The sequence below is a fragment of the Babylonia areolata genome, chromosome 4 (genome assembly GCF_041734735.1).
Source record: "Babylonia areolata isolate BAREFJ2019XMU chromosome 4, ASM4173473v1, whole genome shotgun sequence".
NCBI classification, from domain to species: domain Eukaryota; kingdom Metazoa; phylum Mollusca; class Gastropoda; order Neogastropoda; family Buccinidae; genus Babylonia; species Babylonia areolata.
The window spans coordinates 16604363-16622428 of record NC_134879.1 but is presented as its reverse complement, the minus strand read 5'-3'; the positions used below and the strand labels follow the sequence as shown (position 1 = coordinate 16622428).

Here is an 18066-nt window from a genome sequence, read left to right as displayed (position 1 = left end):
TGGAGAATATCCATGTATCAGTAAATGCTAATTCGAGCTCACACATTTCGTATGATGTTGCTGCATTCTCTACATGCCAGAACAAAATGTACTTGACTTGCAACGTCCCCCCAATGTTTTTTTTAAGAAAAATAAAAGTGTTTATTGTTTTGAACCTTCGCATCGTTTTTGGTTTTTTTTGTTTTGTTTTGTTTTGTTTTTTTGTTGTTTTTTTGTTTTTTGTTGTTGTTGTTTTTTTGTTTGTTTTTTTGTTTTTTTGGTGTGTTTTTTTGGGGGGGTGTTGTTGTTATTTTTATTTTTGTTTGTTTGTTTGTTTGCTGTTGTTTTTTGCTGTGCGTGATGCGTGAGATGATTGGAATTTCTAATCAGCGGGTTGCTTTTTTCCATCGCATGTCTCTGTCACATCTATAACATCCATAGAAACAGAGCATGTTGGTTGTTTAGTGATTATTTGTCCTGGTTTCGTTTTCCCACTTTCTCCCTGTGGCTGCCTGTCTGCCTGCCTGTCTGCCTGTCTGTCTGTCTGTCTGTCTGTCTGTCCGTCCGTCCATTTTATGTGTCTGTCCATCTACAGATTGTCTGTCTGCTTGCCTAATTCCTTGTGTCTGTCACTGTATCTGGATCACTTTGTTTGTGTCTGCGTTTGTGTCTGTATCTGTTTGTCTGTCTGTCTCTCCGTCCGTCTGTCTTTGTCTGTCTGTCTGTCTCTTTATTTTTCCTTCTCCTCCTCCTCCTCCTCCTCCTTCTTCTTCTTCTTCTTCTCCTTCTCCTCCTCCTCCTCCTTCTTCTTCTTCTTCTTCTTCTTCTTCTTCTTCTTCTCCTCCTCCTCCTCCTCCTCCTCCTTCTTCTTCTTCTTCTTCTCCTCCTCCTCCTCCTCCTCCTCCTCCTTCTTCTTCTTCTTCTTCTTCTTCTTCTTCTCCTCCTCCTCCTCCTCCTCCTCCTCCTCCTCCTTCTTCTTCTTCTTCTTCTCCTCCTCCTCCTCTTGCTCCTCCTCCTCCTCCTCCTCCTCCTTCTTCTTCTTCTTCTTCTTCTTCTTCTTCTTCTCTCCTCTCCTCCTCTCCTCCTCTTCTTCTTCTTCTTCTTCTCCTCCTCCTCCTCTTGCTCCTCCTCCTCCTCTCCTCCTCCTTCTTCTTCTTCTTCTTCTTCTTCTTCTTCTTCTTCTTCTTCTTCTTCTTCTTCTTCCATGAGTTACCCGTGAATCTGCGTCCGCATCCATCTGTTTACCACCCACTCAGCCTCACTCTCTGTCCCCAATTTGTCTCCGTCTCTGTGTCTCCGTCTGCCTGTCTGTTTCTCTGTGTGTGTGTGTGTGTGTGTGTGTGTGTGTGTGTGTGTGTGTGTGTGTGTGTGTGTGTGTGTGTGTGTGTGTGTGTGTGTGTGTTTATGTGTGTAAGTCGGCCAAAGTGCTAATATCTTCACCGTTGGAATATAAAGATTCATTCATTCATTCATTCATCCATTCATCCATTCATTCATTCTCTCTCTCTCTCTCCACCCTCTCTCTCCCCCCCCCTCTCTCTCTCTCTCTCTGTGCTTCCCCTTAACCACCGATATCTCCTCAATTTCATTCCCTCTGCCTCTTTTTCCAATCCGTCTCAACCTTCTCTCATTTTTCTACGACTGCCAACCCTGCCAGTAACTGTTTGGAAAGTGAGCATGCTGTGAAATAGATATATAGACAGAGAAAGAGACAGAGGGGGGGGGGGGGGGGAGAGGAAGGGAGAGAGTCAAAGTTAAAAGTATTTCAATATCCGGCCTCTGGCCCATACCTTGAGAGAGAGAGAGAGAAGAAGAACAGACAGACAGATAGACAGACAGACGGACAGAGAGAGAGAGAGAGAATGAGAGAGAGAGAGACAGACAGACAGAGAGACACAGACAGAGAGAGAGAGAGAAGGACAGACAGAAACAGACAGACAGACGGAGAGAGAGAGTGAGAGAGAGTGAGAGAGAGGGGGAGAGAACGAACGAACGAACGAACGAATGAACGAAATTTTATTTTAAGAGGGTGAAGGAGTAAGTACAAAGTACTTGTTTACATCCGGCCCTCTGGGCAAGAACGATAATAATGGTGACAGAAAAAAGAAATGCGAGAGGGAGAGAAGTCTGAAGTCTGAATTGTTTATTGTTTAGGCCTTTCTGCCCGTGACAACAGGGGTAAGGGGGGTGGGGGTGGGGGGGGGGGCTTCCGTGTTAACATCCATTATATAGAACAGCGCCAATATATGTAAAGCAAACAAAGGGTAGAAAAGAGAGAAAGGACAGAGTAAGACACAGAGAGAGGGACAGAAAGAAGAAGAAAAAGACAAAAGATAGATGGGCAGATTGGTGTGTAATCATGCTGCGAGAGGGAGAGAGAGAGACAGAGACAGAGAGAGACAGAGAGACAGAGGCAGAGAAAGAGAGGGGTGGAGGCAGGTAAGGAGGGAGGGAGAGAGAACTGTAGAACAATCCAGCAACATGCCCGGCATCAGTCACCGTGTTTGCTCGCAGACAAACGACGAACGACCCAGACTCAGACTCAGACTCAGACTTCCACAGAAAGAGACGGCATTTTGCCAGACTGCTGGAACAGCAATCAATGGTAAACAAGTCACATGTTTACACAACTTCCGCACCTCTCCACGCACCAGTAGAGAGGAAAGGAATCGATGACTGTATCGGTTGAGAGGCGTGGGGGGGTGGGTGGGTGGGTGCTACGGCTAAACAGAGAGCTTTCTCACGCAATCACTTTCACAGGTACGTGAAACCACGTAAATGGATTTTGTTGGCAAATTGATTTTAGAAGGGGTTTCTTTGTTGTTTTTTGTTTGTTTGTTTTTTGGCCAGGAGGAAAGGAAAGGAAATCTACATGATCTACTTGTTTTGCTTTGGATATCAATCTCGTGAAATCCGTAAAACTATGAAACAAACCAAACGATTACTCACATGCATATTGTATGCATTATTTTAATCATTTCATCGGTAGGTTGGTGAGTCCGAAGTATGAAGTATTTTGCTTTCAGACTTGAAGGTAAGGTTATACTCTGCTGCTTCTTTTATAGTGTATCCTGATATCAAACAGGCCTCATAGTTCTTCAAGAGGTTGTACAAGGTTGGGTCAGGAAATATATGGCGATACACGGAAATACGCAACCCGGCCCAGTCTTCCAAGTGGTATCCCGAAAACGAAATTCAAGTCCGCACGAAAGCCTGAAAAGGCCGAAACTGTACATCGCCTGATAACTACTGTGCTACAGTAGAATCTGTCCTCACCAGATGTCCACAAACAGTCATTCTTGTTGTTTTAAATTAGTCATGTGTTGAGTCTTCAGATCCTTGCCCGTACCAAATAGTTGGAGTGAACCGTCATGAGCTCTTCATCAAGGAGGAAGGTGGCAGAATGGTTAAGACGCTCAGCTGCCAATACAGAGAGTCCGTGAGGGTGTGGGTTCGAATCCCGCTCTCGCCCTTTCTCCTAAGTTTGACTGGAAAATCAAACTGAGCGTCTAGTCTTTCGGATGAGACGATAAACCGAGGTCCCATGTGCAGCACGCACTTGGCGCACTGAAAAAGAACCCATGGCAACGAGAGTGTTGTCCTCTGGCGAAATTACGTAAAATGAAATCCACCTTCATAGGTACACAAATATGTAAGCATGCACTCAAGGCCTGACTAAGCGCGTTGGGTTATGCTGCTGGTCAGGCATCTGCTCAACAGATGTGGTGTAGCGTGTATGGATTTGTCCGAACGAAGTGACGCCTCCTTGAGAAAGTGAAACTGAAATCTTCATCGCTGCCAGACATGTACATCCCGAATATTATATCACGAGGATATATGCTAAAGTGTCAGCGGGTAATATGATAATAATTATGGTTTTATCCTACGAAGAACGTGTAGTAGTTTGGCTCGCAGCTTTAATTTTCTAAATATGGTATCGATAATGCACTAAGTGCTGCTTTAAAAAAAAAACCACACAATTATACAATAATGAATGACAAATAAATCAGTCGAGCAACACAGTTCCAAGTCAATTTCAAACAGGATCTCTCCATTCAATGACTCTGTCTCAGGCTCCAAACATCCCCCTGTGCAGACCGCGACAAATCACGACTCTTCACCACCACTTTTCTACGCTTCCTTGCCTCCCGCCCACTTCCCAGCCGAAGAAATCGGAACCCCCCTCACCCCCCACCAATTCCCAGTCCCCCGCCAAGCCCCCGCCTACTTACCCCCCTCCCCCCTCACACACACACACACACTTACCCTTCCCTTTCCTCTCTGACTCATCGAACACTGTCTACTAAAACTGCGGTTTGTTGCCATTACATGACGCTCTCCGTTGCTCATTTCCCTTGGAATGGTTGAGAGTGGCAGCATTTCCTCATCAGTCAAATTACTTTTGCTCAAGTGAAGGCCACCCCTTTCTTGATTTTTTTTCCTTGTCCTAGACGGCGACCAGTTGCAAATATCCACTGGCGCTTTTGGGATAATTGAAAGTATAGCCAATAAAGTGAACGGCACCCTGTTTTTAATACCATTAGCGCCTACAAAAAAAACCCACGGTAGAAGCCTTTGCTCCGTAAAACAACACAATCTTTGCTTTATCTACAGGTCCAAACCTACTATTTCCAATTCATTGGTCAGCAAGACTTGACCATGTGCCAGGACAACCCTGTCATATCTGACAGCCACAGACGTTGCAATTCTTCTGTCAACATTTCCTGTGCTGAGTCTCATTCACATTTTCCGGATCCAGTTCTCAGGAATACATACCATCAGAGAGCTTCGTTTCTGTTCTTTTTCTGTCTGAAAGTGTCCATGTTTTACTGTCAACGTGGACAACTTTCCTGATGCTATGGGTTCTTCTTCTTCTTCTTCGTTTGTGGGCTGCAATTCCCACGTTCACTCGTATGCACACGAGTGGGCTTTTATGTGTATGACCGTTCTTACCCCGCCACGAAGGCAGCCATACTCCGCTTTCGGGGGTGTGCATGCTGGGTATATTCTTGTTTCCATAACCCACCGAACTCTGACATGGATGACAGGATCTTTAACGTGCGTATTTGGTCTTCTGCGTGCGTATACACATGAAGGGGGTTCAGGCACTAGCAGGTCTGTACATATGTTGACCTGGGAGATCGGAAAAATCTCCACCCCTTACCCACCAGGCGCCGTTACCGAGATTCGAACCCGGGGCCCTCAGATTGAAAGTTCAACGTTTTAACCACCCGACTATTGCGCCCATCAGTTCTTTTACATGCACTAAGTGCGTGGTGTACATGGTAAGCCTACTTCGGTTTATTCTCTCATCCGAAAGTTGAGAGCACCCAGATGATCTTTCAAGGTGCAGTAAAATACCGGGTCCCTACGGGAATCGAACCCGATTGGATACTCGCTTCCTCATCGGGCGCTCTGCCTCTTGGCCACTGTTCCCCTGTGATCGGGATTTGTGTTCAAGGATGGAGTCGACGTGGCGAAAAAAAAAATGTTAAAAAAAGAAAGAAAAAGATTAAACACTGATGCAATGTGTTTCTGCGGAATCGATCGACCAGAGTAACAGTCCTCAGTCTCTTTCAAACAATACACAGAAATTCGTATGGTTGGGCTCTGTATGTAATGTCTTACCTTCGCGTATTGCATTTCAGGTCTGAGATATATGCAATCATATAATTATGCATGTCTTCGTTGTATGGGATTATTTACGAGAATATTTCTATGTATGCAATCATATATGCATGTCTTCGTTGTATGGGATTATTTACGAGAATATTTCTATGTGTGCAATCATATATGCGTGTCTTCGTTGTATGGGATTATTTACGAGAATATTTCTATGTATGCAATCATATATGCGTGTCTTCGTTGTATGGGATTATTTACGAGAATATTTCTATGTATGCAATCATATATGCGTGTCTTCGTTGTATGTGATTATTTACGAGAATATTTCTATGTGTGCAATCATATATGCGTGTCTTCGTTGTATGTGATTATTTACGAGAATATTTCTATGTGTGCAATCATATATGCGTGTCTTCGTTGTATGTGATTATTTACGAGAATATTTCTATGTATGCAATCATATATGCGTGTCTTCGTTGTATGAGATTATTTATGAGAATATTTCTATGTATGCAATCATATATGCGTGTCTTCGTTGTATGGGATTATTTATGAGAATATTTCTATGTGTGCAATCATATATGCGTGTCTTCGTTGTATGTGATAATTTATGAGAATATTTCTATGTGTGCAATCATATATGCGTGTCTTGGTTGTATGTGATTATTTATGAGAATATTTCTATGTGTGCAATCATATATGCGTGTCTTCGTTGTATGTGATTATTTACGAGAATATTTCTATGTGTGCAATCATATATGCGTGTCTTCGTTGTATGGGATTATTTACGAGAATATTTCTATGTGTGCAATCATATATGCGTGTCTTCGTTGTATGAGATAATTTATGAGAATATTTCTATGTGTGCAATCATATATGCGTGTCTTCGTTGTATGAGATTATTTATGAGAATATTTCTATGTGTGCAATCATATATGCGTGTCTTCGTTGTATGAGATTATTTATGAGAATATTTCTATGTGTGCAATCATATATGCGTGTCTTCGTTGTATGTGATTATTTATGAGAATATTTCTACAGCAGTGTGACTGATATGTCTGTGGTATATGTGATTATCAAATTGAGTATTTTTATTGGTAATGCGCGCATCGTATTTTGTATTTCAGTGTATTTTCGTACTCCCCTTTAACTGTGTGTATATGCGTTAGCATGCCTGAATTATGTCTGAGTATCAAATCAAATATCTTATTGGTTATGTATGCATTGTATTTTACGTTTTATCATTTTATATACAGTCTGTTTACTTCCATCCGTTTTCCGTTTGACGTAGTCTAGATCAGTGAACGAAGTATAACGTGAATTATATGATCACCGCTATGTTGATTACGTAGTCTAGATCAGTGAACGAAGTATAACGTGAATTATATGATCACCGCTATGTTGATTACGTAGTCTAGATCAGTGAACGAAGTATAACGTGAAATATATGATCACCGCTATGTTGATTACGTAGTCTAGATCACTGAACGAAGTAGAACGTGAATTATATGATCACCGCTATGTTGGTTACGTAGTCTAGATCACTGAACGAAGTAGAACGTGAATTATATGATCACCGCTATGTTGATTACGTAGTCTAGATCAGTGAACGAAGTATAATGTGAAATATATGATCACCGCTATGTTGGTTACGTAGTCTATGATCACCGCTATGTTGGTTACGTAGTCTAGATCACTGAACGAAGTTTTACGTCAATTATATGATCACCGCTATGTTGATTACGTAGTCTAGATCACTGAACGAAGTAGAACGTGAATTATATGATCACCGCTATGTTGGTTACGTAGTCTATGATCACCACTATGTTGGTTACGTAGTCTAGATCACTGAACGAAGTAGAACGTGAATTACATGATCACCGCTATGTTGGTTACGTAGTCTATGATCACCGCTATGTTGGTTACGTAGTCTAGATCACTGAACGAAGTAGAACGTGAATTATATGATCACCGCTATGTTGGTTACGTAGTCTAGATCACTGAACGAAGTTGAACGTGAATGATATGATCACCGCTATGTTGGGCATAAAAATTATGTTAACTACGAACGGGTGTTCGTTTTAGAATGGGAGCATGGTCGGGCATTGTGGTGTTCTGTGGAGGTAATGCATATAAATCTCTTTTTTTGTCAGCAAGACGTGTCAATAATTTCTCTCTTAGAGATGGTGAAGCATCCTTGTATTTTGTATCTTGTATCCACCTATACTACATGAACCATGGGGCGCGGACACAAAACGCTATGCACCATCGCACACCAGCCTGATCCCTGCAATACGCCTAGTACTTGTCCACGTCCACACTCTCTTGCGTCCGTCCAGCTTGCATCACGAGAAAAACAGGAAATTCCCTCCCCTCCCCCGCTCCCCACCCCACCCCCCACCCTCCTGCCCTTTCCGAAACGCACTGGACATTGAGAAGATGAGAGCGTGGCGCTTCGCTAGGGTGGGGCAAGCTGCTATGCTGTTCGTCTTGTTTGTTTATGTTTTTCACCCGTGATTGTCTGTGACTTGTTCCCTTCAGCCAGAGTGGCGTCAGTGATCTATGTGTGTGTGTCATGATTCTGAAAATGGGATTCATACGACTTGCGGTGACTGTGATTCTTATATTCATTAACGTGTGCAGTGTGTTGGTTTGGTCTTTCCCCGTTTGAAAATGGCGGCCTTCGAGGTACAGGTACCGTACGTTTGTGATACACGCGTGATACTCTGCTGCTTCTGTTTGTCTGTTTGTAACTGTCTTCCCTCTTGCTATGAATGTTTCCTGTCTGATATAAAACAAAAATAAATAAAATAAAACAGACAGTAACGACAGTAGTCACCACAGTACTGACAGACGACGAACACGGAAGAGAGGAAAGAAATGAGGAGTGAAAAGAACAAGAACACCCCCCCCCCCCCCCCCACCACCACCCACTATCTTTTTTTTTTCTTTTTCTTTTTTATCAAACGTTCGTTCTATTCGGCCAAACGGAAGAAATTTTAAATTTGAAGAACTGCAGGCCAATGTCAGGTTTACGAGTCAATACGGAGACTTCTGTTTAATGTGTTTGATCAACAGAAACGTGGTTTGGTGATAAAATCAGCGACTACAATCTTGATGTTGCAGTATTTGGATTTCCCTTTGGAACAGACAGAGATTTGAATGTGACGGTAAAAATTTAAAACAAAATAATAATAATAATAATAAAAAGCGATGGCGTGTGCCTGAACGTCAAAGAAAACTGGTGTGACAGGTCCAGCGTGACAGTGCCAAAACAACGGTGCACGCCTCGATGTTGAACTGTTGTCCGTGTCATTACAGCCACGGTTTCTGCCCCGGGAATTTTGGCCACATCTTTCTCGCAGTGTGCTATGTTCCGCCTTCTTCTTGTGTTTCACGTGCTGCCTCGGAGTTCACCGACACTGTCCGTTCCCTGCAACTTCTATCACAAGACGCCCCGTGTTTATTGCTTGGCGATTTTTTTTATCAGTTCAGTTTGAAGACATTTTTACCCTCTGTTGAACAGTATGTTACCTGTGAGACCCGTAAAAAAATCAAACACTGGACCTTTGCTATGGAAACTCGCCTCGTGCTTACAAATAAGTTGTTCTTGCTCCAAATGGAACATCAGATTATAACAGAATCTATAGAGATCTGAAATACAAGCATAACCAATTACAAACAAGTGTGTGAAAGTATAGACGCTTGAGAGTTGTGGAAGAACTGAAAGACTGTTTTGATTGCACTGAATGGAATACTCTGCTTGATTCATGTGATACTGTTAATGAAGCCTGTCGATGTCGTATCAGCTTATATCTCTTTTCTTTGTGTGAACCGCAGTTGGTGAAACCGCAGTGTTGTTCGCTGAAATTCGACTGGGTCCAAGAGAGAGTGTCCACTCGCCTTCTCGGCCCATTCTGTCCCCTCCGTGTAGTTTTCATTTGCATACCAAGTGGTGGTGAGTTGAGTTGTTATGATGAATGGCTTGAGATTGTGTTGGGATTGTGTTGTGTTGTGTTGTATTGTATTGCATTGTATTGCATTGTATCGTATTGTGTTGCGTTGCGTTGCGTTGCGTTGCGTTGCGTTGCGTTGAGTTGTGTTGTGTTGTGTTGTGTTGTGTTGTGTTGTGTTGTGTTGTGTTGTGTTGCATTGCATTGTATTGTAGTGTATTGCGCTGCGTTGCATTGCATTGTATTGTATTTATTGTATTGTGCTGTATTGTGTTGTATCGTATTTATTGTGTTGTGTTGTATTGCATTGTATTGTATTGTATTGCATTGTATTGTATTGTACTGTATTTCTTTCCAGCTGAGAGCACGTCACTACAGTCAGCACCAGTCTTATTTTGTTGTTGTTTTGCAAGTGGAATTTTTTAGTTCTACAAGCAATATCTTCTCTTTTTTTTTCTACGGAAACTTTCAAGAGACAACACTTTTTTTTGTTCATGAGTTATTTCATGTGTGATAATTCACGTTGCACACGGGAACCCAGGTTTAGTTATTGTCTTTTCCGAAAAGTCTTGCACCCAGACCACAGCTTAAGTAAGGTCTAGCGTAGAGGTGTGTTGAAACATTCCTTGTCCGGTGCGGGACACGAACTCGTGAACACTCGCTTCCTAGTCAGGGCACACAGCACCACTGGGCACCGCTCCAACATCAGACGACTGCATGGATCACGACTACAATCTTGATGTTGCAGTATTTGGATTTCCCTTTAGAACAGACAGAGATCTGAATGTGACGGACATCAGACGACTGCATGGATCACGTAGCTTGTCGATGACTACAGTTCTAAAGGAGTGCGTGTGGCCCTCTCGCTCAACGTTCTCCCATAGCACTTGGCATGCACTGCCAAGAGAGATAGCCTTTTCTCATCACTTTAACTCTCTCCATACGAACGGCGAAAGAGACGACGTTAACAGCGTTTCACCCCAATTACCACCATCAAAATATTGTAAGTGGAAGGCTCTTATACTGAAGAGGTGAATGTTGACAAATAATACCACAATTCTGACGACGGAAGCTAAAGGTTGGGCCATTCAGACACCCACTGGACATCCGAGGGGTCTGTGTAGAGGAGAAGAGAGGACTGGCCGTACTGAGTGAGTTAATCACTTTACTTGGCTGGGCTCCTCAAAGCCCTTCGCACCCCTCCCTGTATTTTTTTTTCTTCTTCTTTTTTTCCTTTTTGTCTGTACCAGACGGTGACTTGTTGCAAGGGGACACAGACGCCTTTTTTGCACGATTGGAGCTACAGTTTGTGAAGGGGAAAAGGCATTGACTACAAAGACAGGAGTGTCTCGGTGGGATTGTTGGCAGGTTACAGCAGACTGACCGGTAGTCCATCACTGACAGGCAAACTCTGTGGTCCGAGAGGACTGACATCTTGAAACTTATCTTATATCGATTTACCTGCTTAGATATATATATATATATATATATATATATATATATATATATATATATATATATATATATATATATATATATATAAGTACATACCTTCCTTGATCAATGCGGTAACCATGGAAATTTTATCAGCAAAAGCAAACAAAACAAAAAGACACCAGAATCAAACACCATAGAGCCAAAGACAACAGCCCAACAACATATTCCAACAGTACAGTACAGCACGACAGTCCAACAACAACATCATAGTCCAACAGTACAGTACAGCACGACAGTCCAACAACAACATCATCCAACAGTACAGTACAGCACGACAGTACAACAACAACAACAACAACATAGTCCAACAGTACAGTACAGCACGACAGTCCAACAACAACATCATAGTCCAACAGTACAGTACAACACAACAGTACAACAACAAAAACAACATAGTCTAACAGTACAGTACAGCACGACAGTCCAACAACAACATCATAGTCCAACAGTACAGTACAACACGACAGTACAACAACAACATCATAGTCCAACAGTACAGTACAGCACGACAGTCCAACAACAACATCATCGTCCAACAGTACAGTACAGCACGACAGTCCAACAACAACATCATAGTCCAACAGTACAGTACAGCACGACAGTCCAACAACAACAACAACATAGTCCAACAGTACAGTTCAGCACGACATGTCCAACAACATCATAGTCCAACAGTACAGTACAGCACGACAGTCCAACAACAACATCATAGTCCAACAGTACAGTACAGCACGACAGTCCAACAACAACATCATCGTCCAACAGTACAGTACAGCACGACAGTACAACAACAACAACATCATAGTCCAACAGTACAGTACAGCACGACAGTCCAACAACAACAACATAGTCCAACAGTACAGTACAGCACGACAGTACAACAACAACATCAGAGTCCAACAGTACAGTACAGCACGACAGTCCAACAACAACAACATCGTCCAACAGTACAGTACAACGCGACAGTCCAACAACAACATAGTCCAACAGTACAGTACAGCACGACAGTCCAACAACAACATCATAGTCCAACAGTACAGTACAGCACGACAGTCCAACAACAACAACATCGTCCAACAGTACAGTACAACACGACAGTCCAACAACAACAACATCGTCCAACAGTACAGTACAGCACGACAGTCCAACAACAACATCATCGTCCAACAGTACAGTACAACACGACAGTCCAACAACAACATCATCGTCCAACAGTACAGTACAACACGACAGTCCTACAACATCATCATCGTCCAACAGTACAGTACAACACGACAGTCCAACAACAACAACATCGTCCAACAGTACAGTACAACACGACAGTCCAACAACAACAACATCGTCCAACAGTACAGTACAGCACGACAGTCCAACAACAACAACATCGTCCAACAGTACAGTACAGCACGACAGTCCATACAACAACAACGACATAGTCCAACAGTACAGTACAACACGACAGTCCAACAACAACAACATAGTCCAACAGTACAGTTCAGCACGACAGTCCAACAACAACAACATCGTCCAACAGTACAGTACAACACGACAGTCCAACAACAACATCATCATCCAACAGCACAGTACAACACGACAGTACAACAAAAACATCATCGTCCAACAGTACAGTGCAACACGACAGTCCAACAACAACAACATCGTCCAACAGTACAGTACAACACGACAGTACAACAACAACAACATAGTCCAACAGTACAGTGCAACACGACAGTCCAACAACAACATCATCGTCCAACAGTACAGTACAACACGACAGTACAACAACAACATAGTACAACAGTACAGTGGACAGCACGACAGTACAACAACAACATCATAGTACAACAGTACAGTACAACACGACAGTACAACAACAACATCATAGTACAACAGTACAGTGCAACACGACAGTACAACAACAACATCATAGTACAACAGTACAGTGCAACACGACAGTACAACAACAACATCATTGTACAACAGTACAGTGCAACACGACAGTACAACAACAACATCATAGTACAACAGTACAGTGCAACACGACAGTACAACAACAACATCATAGTACAACAGTACAGTGCAACACGACAGTACAACAACAACATCATTGTACAACAGTACAGTGCAACACGACAGTACAACAACAACATCATAGTCCAACAGTACAGTACAGCACGACAGTCCAACAACAACAACAACATAGTCCAACAGTACAGTACAGCACGACAGTCCAACAACAACATCATCGTCCAACAGTACAGTACAGCACGACAGTCCAACAACAACATCATTGTACAACAGTACAGTACAACACGACTGTACAATAACTGTCCAATCCAACACGCAAAAAAAAAAAAAAAAAAAGAAAGAAAGAAAAGAAATCCAACGCCACAATGTCATGCTGTCGACAGTCCTACAACAACAACAACAACAACGACAACAACGACATCAACAACAGCAACATCACAGTTCAATAACACCAACAATGAATCCAACATCCGGGTCACGTCAACGACCGCCATGTTGTTTACTCCCCACCCACCCCCAGCTAACCCAGCAACCCACGGCGTCGTCAGCAACGCGGAAGGTTTGGGGTTTCACGATAGCGTGACGGTGAGCTGCTATAGGCAGGCAGCGATGCGGAATCGCTGAGGGGTGGTTCAAAGCGGACCCCGTGCCGTGTGTGGCAGGCAGCCAGGCAGGGAAGGGAAGGGTGTAGGGAGGGGAAGAGAGGAAGGGAATGGAGTGGAATTGATCGCCGTGGCTTGCTGCGGCAGCAGGCAACGGCAGCGTCACATGTTCTGCGCTATCATTCAACTGCGAGTCAGTCAAGTCAAGTCAACTCACTGTAGTCATTCCAGATCAGAGGGGGATCGGTTCCCTTTTTGCAGACTTGTTCGTTGGTTTGTGGGGAGGGGCTGGCGGTGGGCAGCAGGATGGTACCACTCCCCCCATTCAGGAACGTAATCAGCTTGCCATGGCACCACAGCCAGGGAAGGGAGCAGTGAAGTGATGCTGACTTTTTTTTTTTTTTACCCCCTGTTCTTTCTTTCTTTCTTTTTTCTTTTGTTTTCTTCTTTTTTTTCCCCCTCTCTCTCTCAGAGGGGCGGACTGGCGAAAGCTGAAAGCCACGAGATGGAATTTCATCGATCGGCCCGTGTGATTCACCCGAGTGGTGTTTTTTTTGTGTGTGTGTGATGAATTGCCGCTGATCATTTGCTTTCCGGGCGAATAAAAAAAGTTTACTTTACACGAGGAGGGGACCCGGAGAGCGCGCGCGCGCGAGAGAGAGAGAGAGAGAGAGGCGCCTTTCTTTTCAGTGGAAGGGTGCGTGTTTTGGCATGTAATTCGCTGGGGACGTTTCTTTGAGTGTGGCAAAAGTTCTTTTTGAAGTGGAGAGGGAGAGATGTAAAAGTCTTTGGAGGGGTAAATTTGTTCTTTTGATGTGGGGGGGTAAGGGGCCGCCGCCGCCGCCGTAAAAACAGAAACAACCGAACGAAGAGAGCAAAGTGTGATTAAACTTCAACAGTTGGCACAAGAAGCATCTTGTCATGACTTATTTCATGTGTGATAATTCACGTTGCACACGGGACCCCGTTTTTATTCATTGTCTTTTCCGGTGAGCTGGATCATGGAAACATTTTCGGACGCTGCACGCTTCTCCAGGATCAAAATGAAATAATATCTCCAGATATGGGACTCCACTCCCAAGCGCCCTGCTTGACAAGAGACAAAGATAAAAAATTTTAAAAAAGTGTTCATTTGGGATGTAAATAACTGCCACTGCTAACGTGATCCTGATAGTACGACCTTTGGAAACACACACACACACACACACACACACACACACACACACACACATACACACATACACACAACACACACACACACACACACACACACAGATACACACACGCGCGCGCACACACACACACACACACACACACACACACACATATATATTCACACGCGCACACATACACAAAAACACGCGAGCGCGCACGCACGCACGCACGCATGGATACACACACACCGTCACTTTATTGAATAAACGTTCAATTAATGACAAACGCACACACACACACACACACACACACACACACACACACACACACACACACACACTAAAACGGCAGAAGGATCGAACTTAGAGAGAGAAAAAAAATCATCATCGACCATAACAACAACAAAACAAACAAGAAACAACCACCTCTGTCTCATAACCCCAAAGGAAGCAGCCACAAGAACAGTGAAGAAAGTACCGAAACAAACCAGTTTCTGACAAAGCCGGAAAACTCTCCCGGCCATGAATATGATTATTCAGTCCAATTCTCTTTCCAGCATCTGTTAGGAATTACATTGGGAAGCGGAAGATTCCAGTGATCATATATATATATATATATATATATATATATATATATATATATATATATATATATATATATATATATATATATATATATATCAACAATAAATAGCAGGCTCTTCATGTCTTTAAAAACTTGTATTCTAAAAAGGCAGCAAATTTTCACTGTAAAAACAGCTTCTTCAGGCAAGGGTACAGAAGTGAAAGCAATCACACACACACACACACACACACACACACACACACACACACACACACACACACACACACACACACACACATATATATATATATATATATATATATATATATATATACAGTACCAAAGATTACAGGATTCCGTTGCATTTGCACTTGATTTCTTTCAGTTTCTCTTCGTTCACTTTAATCCTCTTTTCTCTTTGTTTTTCGTTGTTGTTTTTTTGTTCTTGCTTAAAAAAAAAAAAACTGTATTGAAGACAACAACGACAAAAATCATAATTAGAATGCACTAATATGAGCCCTGTGTTACAGAGAACTACAGAAACCTGGGATATTCACCAGAATTCCTGACAAAGGAAAAAAAACCTCCCCCACCAAACTGACATCTGTGGTAATGAGAAAAGGTCTGATGTGGTGCGTGGGGGTGAGGACAGCATGCGCCACTATGACAAGACACACACACGTGACTGACGTAAGGAAGATAACAGGACAATAACAGTTTGTGAGTCCGTTGGTAGTCCCTGGCATCAAGAGAAATCGGAGCAATGTATTCATAGGCGGCGTTGGTCGCGTGCCATTGTGCGTTCAGAATTAACAACAGCAACAACAACAACGACAACAACGACGACAACATAGAAAAGAAAAGAAAAAGAGTCAGCATCATTCCTTCTTTGCGCTGGTTGTACAGAGAAAACACTTTCCAGTGCTTTCTGTCCGACTGACCCCAGGGTTTTATGAATCACATGGGCAGAGCGTCTGGCACCGACTCCAGGCTTATTTCCATAACCGTGCTGAGTCCGCAAACAGCGTGCCGCCTCTGGGCCCGTCCGCTTCAGCCCACGGACGCATTCGCTTTTTACAGAGAACCTTTGCCAGAACAATGCTGTGGATATTGATGTTTCCTGAATGGCGTGCATAATTTCTTTGGCACACACAAGAAAACAACAAGAGAGAGAGAGTAAAAATAAAAACAAACAAAAAAACCCAATAGTGTGTGTTTGTTTTTGTATAATTTCTAGCAGATGCAGCAAACTGAAAGTGCGCAAGTTGTGAAGAAATAGAATGATCGTTTTGTTGTGTTTCGAATTCAGCGCGACAGGAGAAAAGTGCTGACAGAGTATAACAGCAACAGAACAATCAGCATTCTTTTTTTTTTTCCTTAAAGAGAATGTACTGCGTGTGTCTTTTTTTTTATATCCTTTCCACGATATGAAGAATTTATAGACTGAATGGAAATAGAATATTTGGGTTCCGAAAAAGATATGTAACATAGATTATTCAAACACCTATTATTCTATCAAATTCCGAACTGGGATGTGTATCATGGAATTTCAAACATGTAGATCGTTAAAGAAAACTATTCGTAACGTTAAAGCTTCCCAAAACGTCGGGTTGTGTTTTGAACAGGGACTGAATATGGATATATGGAAACGAAGTGTACTTCTGATGCGTTGACCATTCCGAAGACCCAGGGAGACCACCAACATAAATTCTGAAAGGATAGCGATCATTCTAAATGGGATTGATCGAAATATTTGATGTGTAATCATATTTTTATTGTCATTGATTTTTTCCAGTCTTCGTGCAACTAAACTAATATTACTCTGTTATTTTTTTTAATTTTGTTGTTGTTGTTTTTTCGGCAAGCAGCATCAGTGATAAGATCGTCTTTTTTTTATTTGCAAGTATCTTCAGTGAAATAATCAATGAAGAAACAATTTCATTCCAATCTGGTAAATAATTTGACTCCCAAAACAACATATCTAATATAACACCGGTTATGAGAATACATCCTTGAAGAATGTTGTTTTCCTCAGACCTGAACAACTAACAGTGAGTAACCGGGATCGTCACTATTTTTTTGCCTTCATTCTGTCTACAAGATCGATGCCTGAAAAGCCCAGGAATCTTGTTTAGTGTGGAAACGTGTGCTTGCAAAAGAGGAGAGGGCAAGAAACAAAAAGAGAAAGAGAGAGAGAGAGGGAAGGAAAAAACTTTTTTTTCCACCTACTGCTGAGATATGTATCAGTGATACGTGGGTAGGAGAGCTACGGGTGCGTGGAAACGGAATGCTGGGACCGACGTGAAGACAGGGATGTGTTTCCTCCCTTCCGCTTCCTGACCTGTTGAGGACCTGATGGTGGATCTTTAGGGCATGACGTGACGTCAGCTGCCCCGCCCCCCCGTGTGTTAGCCATGCACGACGATCTGGACCTGGATTCAGATGAGGTGAGACTACTGACTGTGTTTGTTTTGTTTGTTTTCTTTCTTTCTCTCTCTTTTTTCTTTTCTTTCTTTCCGAGACCACTGATTGACTGTTTTTTTTTCTTTTTTTCTTTCTTTCTTTCCTTTTTTCCTCCTTTCTTTCTTTCCAAGACCACTGATTGACTGGTTTTTCTCTCTTTCTTTCTTCTTTCTTTCTTTCTTTCTTCCTCTCTCTCTTTC

General features: G+C 42.6%; 1 protein-coding gene across 1 annotated transcript in view; it reads left to right on the top strand.

Moving 5' to 3' along the window:
• Window positions 1–17725: 17725 nt before the first annotated feature.
• LOC143281396 (uncharacterized) overlaps window positions 17726–18066 on the top strand; it is a 374254-nt gene continuing 373913 nt past the window's right edge. The window contains exon 1 of the mRNA XM_076586603.1: window positions 17726–17850. Coding sequence (XP_076442718.1) covers window positions 17818–17850 — 33 coding nt within the window. The 5' untranslated portion in view covers window positions 17726–17817. The remainder of the gene's footprint in view (window positions 17851–18066) is intronic.